The sequence below is a fragment of the Triturus cristatus genome, chromosome 10, assembly GCF_964204655.1.
Source record: "Triturus cristatus chromosome 10, aTriCri1.1, whole genome shotgun sequence".
Taxonomy (NCBI): domain Eukaryota; kingdom Metazoa; phylum Chordata; class Amphibia; order Caudata; family Salamandridae; genus Triturus; species Triturus cristatus.
Window position 1 is genome coordinate 328,055,932 of NC_140593.1, and position 13,238 is coordinate 328,069,169.

Sequence of the window (13,238 nt, forward strand, 5' to 3'; positions counted from 1 at the left end):
CAGACCCATCCACTGGGACTCAGTTTTCCGCAAGCCTATTGGTGCCCTCCTCAACTGCTCTCGGTCTTACAGCGTCAACTGCAGCTTCTGGTGGTCCTAATTCTACCTCTAGTTAACAAGTGCGGCCTCCTCTATGGATATTAGGGCCCATATAGGATCTTCTACCATCAAGCTGGCCACTCCTACCAGTGCTGTTACCTCTACGGCACTAGGGGTAGGGAGGCATTTGAAAGTGTACATGTAAGAGAGGAGCCATGCTCCATATGATCCCTTCAACCAGAGAAAGTCAATTGGTGATCTACCAGTGCACTGCCTGAGCACAACTGCCTCCCTTACACCTTATGCCACCACCGTGTCACACAGTTTGCCAGCTGCTGCCTGGGTTTCTGGCTGGTGAGGCCAAGTCAGAGCGCCAAGATACTACACTTTTGCCAGAGTACAGCTAACCACACCCCTTGCATGACCTTTATATGTTATGTTCTTCTATATTCTTGTCATGTATCTTGCGTAAAGAGGAGGGCCAACAGTTCCAAAAAGTGACCTATTGACAGAGTGAACTGCCACATTGCCATGTCTAAGTCACTGGTATTTAGATGCAACTACTGGAGATTAATCTGAAGAGCACAACCTATGCCTTCAATCGGTACGTATAAATGAGAGCAAGTGACTTCTCTGCACGACTAGTGCTTTACTAAATGCAATTATACACCCCAGTTTTAGAATTGACGCTATTCAGCTAGATAAAAGGTGTAGCCATTTTAAAGTCCTTGGACAAAGTTTGCTGGTCTCTGTTAGTAATTGTATGAAAAGATTAGTTCTTTAAACTCTGCCCTTTCAGAACCAAACCGCAAAGAAAGACAGAGAATACGGAGTTGAGGGTATTGTCATTAAATAAGAGCAAGATATTCTGTTACTAAACATACAAGGTACAGAGTGAAAGAGTTGACATCATTTAGAAGTGGTTATTCTCATATGAATTGCTCTGTGGCATAGGAGTCAATAGAGCACACCCCTAATTGATGTTGCAGCACATTACAATTATGGGGACTACCATAAAGACCAGCCACCTGTGCTGAGCTTGGGTACAGGAAATATACAACAGTTGTGTGCACCTTTTCAGCTCCAAACATCTTGTAGTAAACATCACCTCTTTTTGAGGTCAGAGGACTCTGATAAGGTCCCAAATATGCATCCATTCAAACCCTAATCAAGCTGTCTAGAATCTGTACTAAACCACTCACTGAAGTAGATGGCAGTAATGAACTCTGGCTTGAAATAGGTGGAGGGCTCCCATATGTTTCTGTACACAGCTGAGCAGCAAGGAAGAAATATTCAGGTAGTTGTTGAGGAGGACTGCTTTTATAACCCATCTTCATTTTATAGATCTTTGTAAAATCTTCAGTTTTAATCTGACCTGAGCAAACAGCTGACTAGAGGACAGAAATGGCATTTGAACAAACAGGTCAAAACTAGGGAAACTGTCAAACTTGTTGTAAAGTATAAATTATCATAAGCTATGATGTGGGCCATCTCTTATGTGCCTTTTAAGAGAGCTAGAAAGGTCTAATTCAATTCCAGTACATTTGATTGATGTAAGACCATATTCATACACCATCCCAAGATGTGGACCCATTACCCCAATGTGCAACATTAAGTTGGTTATGATCTATAATTGATTTACTTGCCGCCATAGGTTAACCCAATAATAGCCTTCCCACGGACCCACTAGGGTTTGATTTATCGGTTTGGGAAAGCAAATCCAGGTATTAGCATTTGTTGTGATGATTCAATGACTTGTAGACAAACACAGGTGAGTATGATGTGTTGAAACGCATTACAGAAAGAGCAAAAATGGGGACATGTGGGAAAAATACCCATTTTGCACAAGTTTAAACGAGTCTCTAATTTTATTCATTTGCAAGGACAAAAAGTGCAGTAGGAGGATCGTGCTGGTCCTGTGTAAATTACTGACCTCGATTTTGTGAACATGCCACTTTTGTATAGTTTGCCACCAGATCTCATGTACAACTCCTCCCAAAGTTTTTTGTACTGGTTTTGCACAGAAGGGCTCACCAATAATAGTACCTGGTCGGAGACTATAAAATCACCTGGCCGTACGTGTTAAGAGCGTGTCCCAAAATCAAAACGTACATTTTAAGGAGAATTTGAGTGATACCTAAATTTGGAGAAGACAATGTGATTATGACAGTAAAATTAAATTTCATGCAGATTCTTAATCCTGCTCAATATTGATAATAACTAGTTAAATGTAGCCTTATGATCACGTTTCCTTTTATAGATGCAGTGAATTTAAAGGCACTAACATTATCAACCTCACACAGGTGATAAAGATGAGATGGCCTTGCAGGGATGTAACTGTGAGATGCAAGTAATTCAAATACCAAGGAAATGCCTTTTATTTGAGAAGCCTTCCCCCAAAGCAAGCCATCCTAACAAGACAAATCTACCTGCCCCCTCCTCTATATCACGTGGCCCCCGAAAAAAACAGTGAGCTCAAATTTTATCCCCAAAAAGAGATCCCCCAGCGAGCAATAACTCATTGCTGACTTGGCAGTGTCAAATTACCACTCCGCATTATCCAACCAGTATGTAAAAATTCCTAATAAAATGATTTAACAATAGTCACGCTATAACAACATTCCCAACAAAGTCAAAATATGTATTTAAAAGTACAAAACCAAATAACATATTGAAGAATGTAGTAAACAGTGTTTACATCCCTACATATTTTTTTTCTTTCAAAATAATCTTTATTAATTTTCAAAAAGCAAACCTGCTTCTAAATGTATAGCTGAATAAAGGAAATTGGTTAGGGTGTAGATTGTCACAATATCTTGTGCGTGCTCCTTGCCAGGCTGTTTTCTGTCACCTATCATTTATAAGTCCATTAAAGTGAGAGAAAAAAGTTTGTTTATGTCATGGGTCATCTCAGAAAGCAAAGAAGACATCTTTTCTGTCAGTTTGAGTCTGCCAAAGTATCTGCAGAATCTCAGAGCTAAAGTGCACACATATCACGCTGAGAAAAACCGCTAAAATGTGTCAAGCATACAGAGCCTGCTCGGTCACGTAAACAAAGACTCATCTTCCCTACTGTGACACTGAAAAGAACTTGGTAGGTGATAAAATGCTTCAGTGACTAATAGGTCTGTTGGTAACCGTGTTATCTAGACATCACATGTTCTACTCGCAGCTTGTCAAACTCAGACTTTCAACATTCTACGACCTATGAGTACCACTGAGTGGAGTACAAAACTATACAAATATATGTTGGACTTGAAAGAGTATTTTAAAAAGCGGCAGACGCTCACTCAGAAACAGTTACAGAGAATTGCAGGGCAGGAAACAAATGCACAACAGATGGTGACAGAAGGAGTGGGAGCTGTCAGGCACTATATGCAGAAAGTCTTTAATATGCTGGGATGGCAAAACCATGTAAAATCTTTCTTGGCCTCTTAGAGAACATCCGTACAATCTAGAGGAACCGGTTTTGTAGCATCTAACAAATACAAGGATGCTGGGCCATGATACCGTGCCCTCATCTTGCTTCCTCAATGTAATACCTCGTCAGTTGGGTCAACTCTTTGCACCACTCAGACCTGTCTAAGGCAGATGCAATTGCAAACACTGATGTACCTGAAATACTAAATTCCTGGATTTCTTCCTAAAGGGCCCCCACTTGTGGGGTGGGGTTGATCCAACTCGCACAGGTGTTATTTGGCCATGGTTTATGGGCTGTGTTATGCAACTAGTGCATGGTCCTGTTCTACACGGTCAGCTGTTGTACATAAATGGTCCAGGATACACTTTCCAGTACATGCACAGCACGGTAGTGAAAGACAGAGTGGTGGTTTAAACCACTGCTCCATCCTTTGCTGTAGGCTTTTGCATGGTAACAGGGACCTCCTCCTCTGCAGCTGAGTGTAGTCTATGATGGCACCAGTGTGGGAAAGCTTCCTGCTACACTAGAAGCCACCTTCTTAGGGATACTCTAGATGCATTGACTCTGAAACTCCTTCTACAAAGCATATAGAGATAGCATGTACCCAATGGTCTCTTTGCCCGTGAATTCAGTACACTTACCAGATGTACAGGCAAACAAATGTGTGCAAGCCGCAACATAACTGACCATAAACACCAAAGTAAGGTACTGTAGGTCAGTCTCATTAGGATACATGTTGCTGAATTACGAAGCCACTTGTGCCTCCTTTTCAAATTACGTTGACCCTTACGCTGAGAGAAGAAGCCACAGATACTTGTGCGGCCCTTTCTGTAATAAACATTGCGTGAATGAACATTTTGTATACATTCAAATGTGTAAAGTGTGTCCTCTCGTGTCTAGACACATTGTACGGAACTCAGAGAAATATGAACCCCCAGTAGAAACAGAAAAGGAGTGTCAGTGCAGTAACAAGACAGTAAGGGCATTAGATGTGAATCTCAAGTAAAAGGATTCAATCTTTTAAGAACAAAACGTTGCCAAACCCTTACTTATGTTTCAGAGGGTTGAGAAGATCACCATACTATAAGCTATTGCAGAGACCTACAAGTAGATCTTTTTTTCAAAACCTAGAATCAAGTAAAGCTGGAGTAATCCAGTAACTAAAATTATAAGTAGACTTGTAAATATTATTAATTACACCCAGAGGAAGAGCGGAGCGGGCCTCACAGAATACCCTGGGAGTAAAGTTGGAGCATGCATGAATAGTTACCGGACCACAAGAAGAACTATAGGGAGCTGAAAGGCACAGAATATTGATCCATCCAAATAAAGGGGAAGGGATGCATTAGCCATCAAATCAGAAGCATTAGAGAAGACGCGATCTAACTCATGGCTTGCCTGATGGGTAGTCAAGTGAACAAGTTAGGTTAGGTGGATGGCTGTGGCAGCATCGATCAAAGCAGTGGCATCAGGATAAGGAGGGTCTTCGAGATGGAAGTTTGGATCGCCATGCATAGTAACATTCACATATTCCAGCATATGATGCGTGATAGAATTATAATTTTAGTAACTGTTCAATTGCACTAGAAGTAATTATTAATAGGAAGTATAGCAGAACAAGTTTGATTTTCGAATTATATCATCTAGAGTTTGTGCACTGCTGAATAAAATCAAGTATTTGTCGCACTATTACCTTAAATTCTGACAGCCATTCCTCCACAACCCCTTTGTCCACAGCAAGCATTTTCCCACATCTGGTGCTTTTCAAATTTCACCCTGGATTGAAAACAATGCAACAGTTAGAATATCTTTTAGGCCAACTTCCAAAGATGCTTCCTGAATTTGTATTTTGAATTTTAATCATAAGGTGCTTCACCCTGAAATATTTCAGAGGCTAACATACATACTTTACTGTTTGAAGCATCTTGGATCAATTCAAGCCCAAATCCTCATCACATAATCATCTTCAAATGGGATATACATTTGTGAGACCCTATTAAAGCTCAACATCTTACTAGCATTCACTACTAGGCATAAAGGAATATTTTGCTGGCTGACCTCAGTCTGAAACATTTATTTTTCTCAAATAGTCTTTTAAAAAATTCATAACACCAGAGAATGGTCCAATAGGAAAACACTTCTTTCTTGTTAGACTCCTCAACACCTTATTCCAACAAACGTTTTTGTTTGAACAAACCGAATAGCCAATGCTCAATATATTGTCTTCTTTCTAATAATCTTATTTTACACGTGTTTTATAATATTACGTTATTACTTCAGCAAATGGAGTCGTAAAGGACAAAAAAACTCTTTTGGATAGCAGTGAGCTCTTGCACTTATACCTGCACCCATCTGATTTTTGATGTATTCGTCTATTAAAACACAGCATCATTTGCTTTAGAGAAAAGGCTTCACGTTTGGTTAGCAAATCAACATATTTAATACAATTAATTTCACTGCACATTGTAATCTTACATTGTATACTTTTTGTACGTATGCATTTACGTGTGGAAAAACGAAATCAGTAAAATTCTGCAATGGAATACGGTCTTCAAAGTAAATGTTGGCATCATAAAAAAAATGGCCATAATCCCACATACATGTGTTGTAGATCAATATGGCAACAATATATTTTTTTTAATCTGGATAAAATTATGTTTACATCCTCAATTCAATCACCTGGAGATTCTATACTTTTAAGAAGTGTTTTTCAACCATGACCTTATCTGTTTCTTTTCTTAAGCTACCACTAACTGTTAAATGTATTACACGGAGACATTATTAGGACCTATTAATCGGCACCTTATTAAATTCAAACTTGTGTCAGTCACAGTCATGAGGCAACAAATTTAAATAACTAAACACAAGCACAACATGTGCAGAAATAGAGGGGGTAAAAGAAACAAGCATTTGCAATGCAATAGGTCTCGCATTTACGAAAGAGTGAGCTATTGGCATTGCAAATATGTGACTGAAGCCCCCGGTGACAAGAAAACACTCCAGCTGCATGGCATCTTTGGGCGCCTGACGTGACGTCATGTGACACATTTCACTGCTTGGCCAGTGCGGGACAGCTATCTAAACGCTTGTCTCCTTCAAGAGAACGCCACAAGTTTAATGTTTACTACCAGGGCTCCCACTGATACGGCTGCAATAGGCCCTCAGTGCAATTTGATCACAGGGCGCATTTACGAAATGAACGTATTAACTTCCGGCCCAACGAAGTCTCATGTAGGAAAGCGTTAATGCTATAGGGCAGGTGGCTAACCGCCTTGCTGAAGAGATCTATGCAATCTAATGGATCACATATTAAAAATGCCCGCGGGGAAGATTTAGCCGCTCATCCTTCAGAGGTTGTCAATTGTGCCAATACTTTTGATTCCTAAGCACCAAGCAACAGTTCTTGTGGGGTGTGTGCTGCTAACTCTCAGAACACTGAAAGCAGTGTGGTTGTCAGGGGTGACTACTGGACTGCAGCTTTGGCACGCATCCTCCTCATTGCAATTCGTATTTCCACATTTTATCTGCGCCTGTGAGCCTTTTTCTCTTTTTAAAGTAGTTTACACTTCTAGTAGGATTATTTTATGCAATTCGATGTTTTAAACAGAATCAAAGACTTTAAGAGACCACTTCCGGTGATGTGACCGGGATCAGATGCCATGCACTGGTATTTCTTGAGATGTCATTATGAGGGTCAGCAGGGGTGTGGCGTCATAGTGACCACACCGTCATCCACTTCAATCAACACGCATGCACAGACGTCACCCAATGATTACACTGACACTTTCTTTGTGGGTGAAGAACTGCTGCAGGTTTATTTCATACAACATAAGTATGACAATAAAAATGGGTTATCTTACGGGCGATCCAGGGCAAGCAGCCCCTAGCTGCTCCGCCCGCCTGGTGAGCCAGCACACACGGTGGGTCGATGCCCGGCAGTGTGGCACATATTTATTTTCAGATCATCCACTGGGTCACGTGATCTGTCCCCTACTCCCGCCCCTTCTGACAGGGGCGGAGCGTGTTGTGGCACACCCCCGGTTGGTCAGGCCCCCCAACCGTCCGAAGGACTAACGGGGCACCGTTGCGGTCTTCCCAGAACCCCCTTCGGCTCCTGGACCTTGGCTCGGGCACCCTTACTGTGCCGGACAGGGGTACCCTTACTGTACCGCCTGTCGCAGAGGTACCCTTACTGTACCCGTCTGCATCCAGATCGCCCTGTAACTCCGCCACAGCTCTGGGGAGGCAACCGTCGCTGCCAGAGCCCCCCCTTCCTCCCTTTGCTGTTATATGTGCCCTGCCCCTGCGAGCCAGCTTAATGGGCTAAATTAGGGTCCTGTTCTGTAACCCGTAAACTACGGCATTAATTTGCAACATTACTCAAAAGCCCAGGGCAGACGAACAAAGATGTCTTTTGGCCCCAACGCCGTAAGCTTAGACGTGACTGGTGTTCCTAACCTTCTAAGCGAAGTCACAGCAGATCATCCTAACGTAATTATGGGAGGGTCTAGCACCTGCACATGGAGCCAGAACTGAACGATAGCTGAATTCCTCAATCCATCGATTCCCTTCATATCCTAGCACAAAGGTTTTGCTCTGCCAGAGCCCCCCCTTCCTCCCTTCACTGTTATAGGTGCCCCGCCCCTGCGAGCTGGCTTTAGTGGGCTAAGTTATGGGTTCTGTTCTGTAACCCGTAACTAACAGCAATAATTTGCAACTTACTCAGAAGCACAGGGCAGGCTCACAAGGAGATTTCTACAAGAAGCGAATTGACTTCAATCCATCGGTAGGAGTGGATGGGTGTTAACCTAGACTGGCTGAAAGCAAAACCTTTGACAATCACTCCTGACAAGACGTGCCAACGCAGGTAAAATAAAGAGTTATCAAGCCCGCCTTACTTCCTTTCCCAGTCTGACACAGGTCGAAGAAGATGCCCCTTCCAGAAAGGTCATGGCCTTATCCCTGAAACCTATCCATACAGCATTCTACCGGAAATCTACAGCATGCTTTGTAAAGCTTTCTCTTGTTCCACAATTAATTATGGTCGATATGCTCTCCCTCAGTTTGAACCAAATCTTAGCTAATCGTACGCCTGCCTAATTCCCTGGGCTGACTGGCTTAATGCTTTACGCCTGGAATTGCCCCACCAAATGTGGCCTTGCACTGAAACTCAACTGGGTTGTCTCAACTTCCTTTTAGAGCTAACAACGCCCCCGTGCTCCTTGTGCTTACTAAATGGCCCGCTCCTTAGTTTCCAGCACACAATGCACTTAAATGTCATCTGGCCCTGGTGCCTAACAAACAACAGTGACAGCCTCTGTCACGTTCATACAATACATACACAAACCTCACCAAGGTCGCAGAAGCGGCAAGCCAGGCAAAAGTCTCGGTAAACCATGTCACTCTGTGCTCTCCCTGGCCTCCCTGTGGAACAGGGAGAATAACCTTAAAGATGTTATGTATGACACACCACCCCAGGCCTTCCGCTTGTCTCCAAACAGCTCAGGCTGATGACGTTCCTGTATAACCTAGCTGCCCCTATGACTGAGTTGCAGAAACATTACACCAGCTGTTTCAGAATAGCAAGGCTAAAGATGAAAGGCGGCGGCATCTCTTGACTTAAGCGTGGAACTCACAGTAATAAATACCTTCAAGATGTTCTGTATGCCCCAGAAACCCAGGCCTTCAGCTTGTCTCAAAACAGCGCAGGCCGCTGACTTTCTGTATGTACTGCGTTGCCACTATGACTGATTTGAAAGAAACATTACACCAGCTGTTTTCAAACTGCAAGGCAAAGGACGACTTACACACGAGGCTGGTAAAGCAGTGGATACTGCTAAATGTTGCACATGGCCACACAAGAACTCACACACTAGGTCAGCCTGCCTATCCCAACGCAGGCAATAACCGATTAATCACACCTCCTTCCCGGCCAAGAGCCATTGACGGATCTCTAATAGTGTGGGAGAGCTGAAGATTGTCCTTGGATAAGGGTGAAACCCATCAAGTTTAACAATGTATATGTAGACTCTATGAGTCACACACTGGCCACCAGAAGCGGCTTCCGTGAGATGGCCTTCTCAGTAGAGGGCGTGGAGCAAGCACCTCCACAGCAAAGTGCACCACCCTTCGCACAAAGACAGGCCCGAGAATCTCGCAGAGCATATTCCAGATAGGCAAATCATGCTGCGTGAAAATGCAGGATTCGGCAACATATTCATTTGCTCCTTTGTGCCCCCTGCCACAAACTTCCCTGTGCAAGAGTGACAGCACCATCAGAAACCAGCGAGAGGAAAAGGGGGTGCGCCTGGGAGGAAGCATCTGCATACTGAAAAGAAAGGCCAAAGAACTGAAAAGCAACAAGCACCTTTGCCAGGTGTAACACCCACTCTGATCTGCGCGCATTGCCGCCACATAGACAAGAGCAGTATAATACAATAAAATCTGTTTCCAAAATAGCGTCATCCTGGTGTTCCCCTTTGGGCCTCCCATCCAAGTACTACCCAGGCCTGACCCTGCGTAACTTTCAGGGTGACAAGAAAGACAAGAAGGACCTGGCCCATAAACGACACCAACGGAGCTGAGGGAGCCCTGAGCAAGCTTCAAAGATTGTTTAAGAGAGAAAACTAATCTGCAGGGCTACCCATCTTGCTCAGGCAATGACTATGGCATTAAGGGGTAACGTGTCTGTGGATGCCAAGGCATTGAAACGCTGCCTCTGGGCGCCAGGTACATTACATATTCCTCGAAGCCATTGCATCCCTATATGTACTACAAAAAAAAAAAAAGGAGGGGGGGCACTACCCACAACCAGCCCAACCATTGGCTGCTCAGTGGTTCTATTTGCATAAGGTGAAGTAACCACGGTTGTAGATCATTTGCCTAGCCACCCGAGAGCTGTCCACTCCCATCCATAGCTGCTGAGGTTTCTGATTTCTATGTGTGGCATTTCCATCATTTCAGTGCAACTGTGAGGATATTCAAAAGACTATGAATTACACATTCTTGCGCGCAAAACATCAAACAATGATACGGTGCATACAACCTACCCATGCCAGCTGTCCTCTGCACATTTCAGAACAAGGTAGTCGACAGCACCCTAAGAAGGGGGGTTCCGTGATGAAAGTGTTGGGAGTTCATCAACCACCAACTGTTTTCTGGTATGGGTGGGGGACTCCTCCCTGAGTACCTGCCTATAGGGGGGGGGTGAGGTGCCAACCCGCCCCGCTAGCTCAGAGTGCACCAAATACCCAATGAAAGGACACTCCCCTCAGTGTCCATCCCCGTCACAATTGTCAACCACTACGCCTTGTCGGTGCGTTATCCAGTGCGCACCACAACACGAGACCGTCAAACCGCACCTTGAAGGCCAGACTTATTCATGGGCGATCTTGTGGGGAAAAGTAATTGGAAAGCCCTCCCCTGCTCACGCCTAACCAAGCAAGCGTGTGCACAGAAACAAGCTGCTGTAAGCGCAAGCCCCAGCAGCGCCACCCCCAACGCCAGACAAGACTGGCAGAGGTTCGGACCGTGCATCCTGAATCGAACGGACAGCAACAGCCACACCTGCGCACGGCACTGTCACTCACAATGGCCCCCAATGTAATGTCCCGAGCAACCAAACAAAGGCCCCTTGTAGATGCATGGCTAGTGAGCACTGGATGCTGCGCGTGATATCCTAAAACAATGAATATGCCACATGGCGGGCAAGGAAACATAGCGGATCAGGGAACATATCCAAACCCGATTATACACTTTGGCCCCGTGGAATTTCGAAACAGATACCTTGACTTCTGGTATCTGGGCGTTTTACATGAGCACCATGTCCGATATCTGGTAACGCATTTAATTTATAAGGTACGACCAAGAATAAATATGCCAGGAATAACCTGCAGTAAAGTGTCGTGCGGGGGCTCTAATTCGTTTCCCCTGGTTCACTGTATGGCAAATGTCTGCCCCGTACCCCCAAGACCGGCAGCAGCGCCGGGAAAATGCTCCTGGTCAGTGTGTGTGTAGGCGGGGGACAAGCCAAACTCAGCACAGACCCCCCACACGCACAACCACTTAGGTGGCCGTGTTCAGTTAGTAAGTTACCCGGCATGGGAGGCCGCGACCTGGGCGACGGCCGGGCGGCTGCTGCATTCCACTGCCCGCCCGCACCCCGGGCACCTTGCCAGGCGCTTGACTCAAGCCTCAATACCCGGGGCTCCAATCTCAGCCACTCACCGCGACGCATTCATCAATCAACCGGTTCGCCCAGAGCACCCACCGCGCTCCAAAACCTTGAAAGCTGGACCTGAAACAATGTCGCAAACGGGCGGCGCACTCGAACCTGGCATACCGCTCCCAGTCAGCACCTCACAGCTTGCCGGAAGGCATATGAGCTGAGAACATTATGGCTGCAGGACGGCCTCAAATGCAAAGCTCTGAACTAGCCTAAGGTGAAAGCAGCCTGGCCGGAACGCCGCACATCAGACTGTTTTGCCAGCGGCAGCTACATTGTTCCTGCTTTCTTTATAGTCATGTCTCTAGAAGGGTATTCCGGTATGCCCCACTTGCAGTCACTAGCTGAAGATTAAACACTACTCTCTGTATAAAGGATTTTAAGCTGGGTGTATCGGAACATAGAATGTAAATGCGAATCTCAATGAGCCAATCAACTATCAAATGGACAAGTGATACTGTAACGAAATTGGCTCTAATATATGGAATGCCATTCCCAGATGAGAAGACAGATTGCAATTCAACAAGGATACGTCTGGAGCAGTCACTGCAAAGCGCAACAGGTAGGAGATACAATATCCTTGTGCGCTTCAGTGCAGGTCATGTAATGCGGTCCAGGTTTAACTATTTGCCGCACCGCCCCCCCCCCCCCGGGTCATTACAGGGGGGGGGGGGGGGGGAATCAACGAAGCACAGGAGAGACAAGTGTCTTTTATTACCATGCCTAGCAATCTTGCCTTGGGGCCGTATTAACGGACAACATTCCGATAGGAAGTCTTAACGCCTGGCGAGGATACGCGTAGTTTATACCAAGGTATGTTACTGAGACTCCTTCCTGCTCCAAGCTATGCTATTGAGACTCCTTCCTATGCAAATAGTGTCCCCTTCTGTGCAGCGTAGCTCAAGCCGATAGGCCGCATCTTCTCCCTTTTAAAAGGGTTAGAGCAACTACAGGCATGTAAATCCTAGAAAATAATGCAACAAAGTGATAAAGTAGGTGTGTCATAGGATGTTTTAGTGGAATATTATCTGATATTGCTTGCACTACTGCCGCCCCTCCTCACTGTTGCACTGCTGCTTGAGAGAGAGAGAGAGAGAGCTCGCATATGCGTAAAAGAAGCTTGCACCGTAGAATGGGCTGACCACCCTGATGGAAGTGGTGCTTGTACCGTTGCTGTTAAATCATCCTCTAAATATACTAATGTTTGCGCAGATGCGCCCTTATGGACAAACCAAACCAAACCATATTGGAATACACGTGATCACTCATCTGTAAACAAATGTCTTCATAGAAACTTTGTGGCCGGGCCCCCTAGATTGCCAGTAAGACACTACCCGTTAAGTGTTAGGAGTCTGTGCTGAAAAGAGCCGCACTTTGCACTGTGTGCCCCCAGCAGTGTGCAGCACTCCCTGTCCAGCAGTGCCGACAGGAATGACAACACCAAATTTAAAGACGAACTATGCGTACCTTGTCTCCTATGTATGTTAAAAAACATTCCTTACCATGTGAGCTAAATCCAGAACATTCCTGACTCGTGTCGCATCTGTGCAAGTT

At 45.0% G+C, this 13,238-nt stretch overlaps 1 protein-coding gene across 1 annotated transcript in view; it reads right to left on the reverse strand.

Annotated features, from left to right (window-relative positions):
* The window catches only part of HYCC1 (hyccin PI4KA lipid kinase complex subunit 1), a 410,819-nt gene that overhangs the window by 277,701 nt on the left and 119,880 nt on the right, over nucleotides 1–13,238 (reverse strand). Inside the window, exon 2 of the mRNA XM_085631524.1 lies at nucleotides 5,154–5,236. Coding sequence (XP_085487650.1) covers nucleotides 5,154–5,204 — 51 coding nt within the window. The 5' untranslated portion in view covers nucleotides 5,205–5,236. The remainder of the gene's footprint in view (nucleotides 1–5,153; nucleotides 5,237–13,238) is intronic.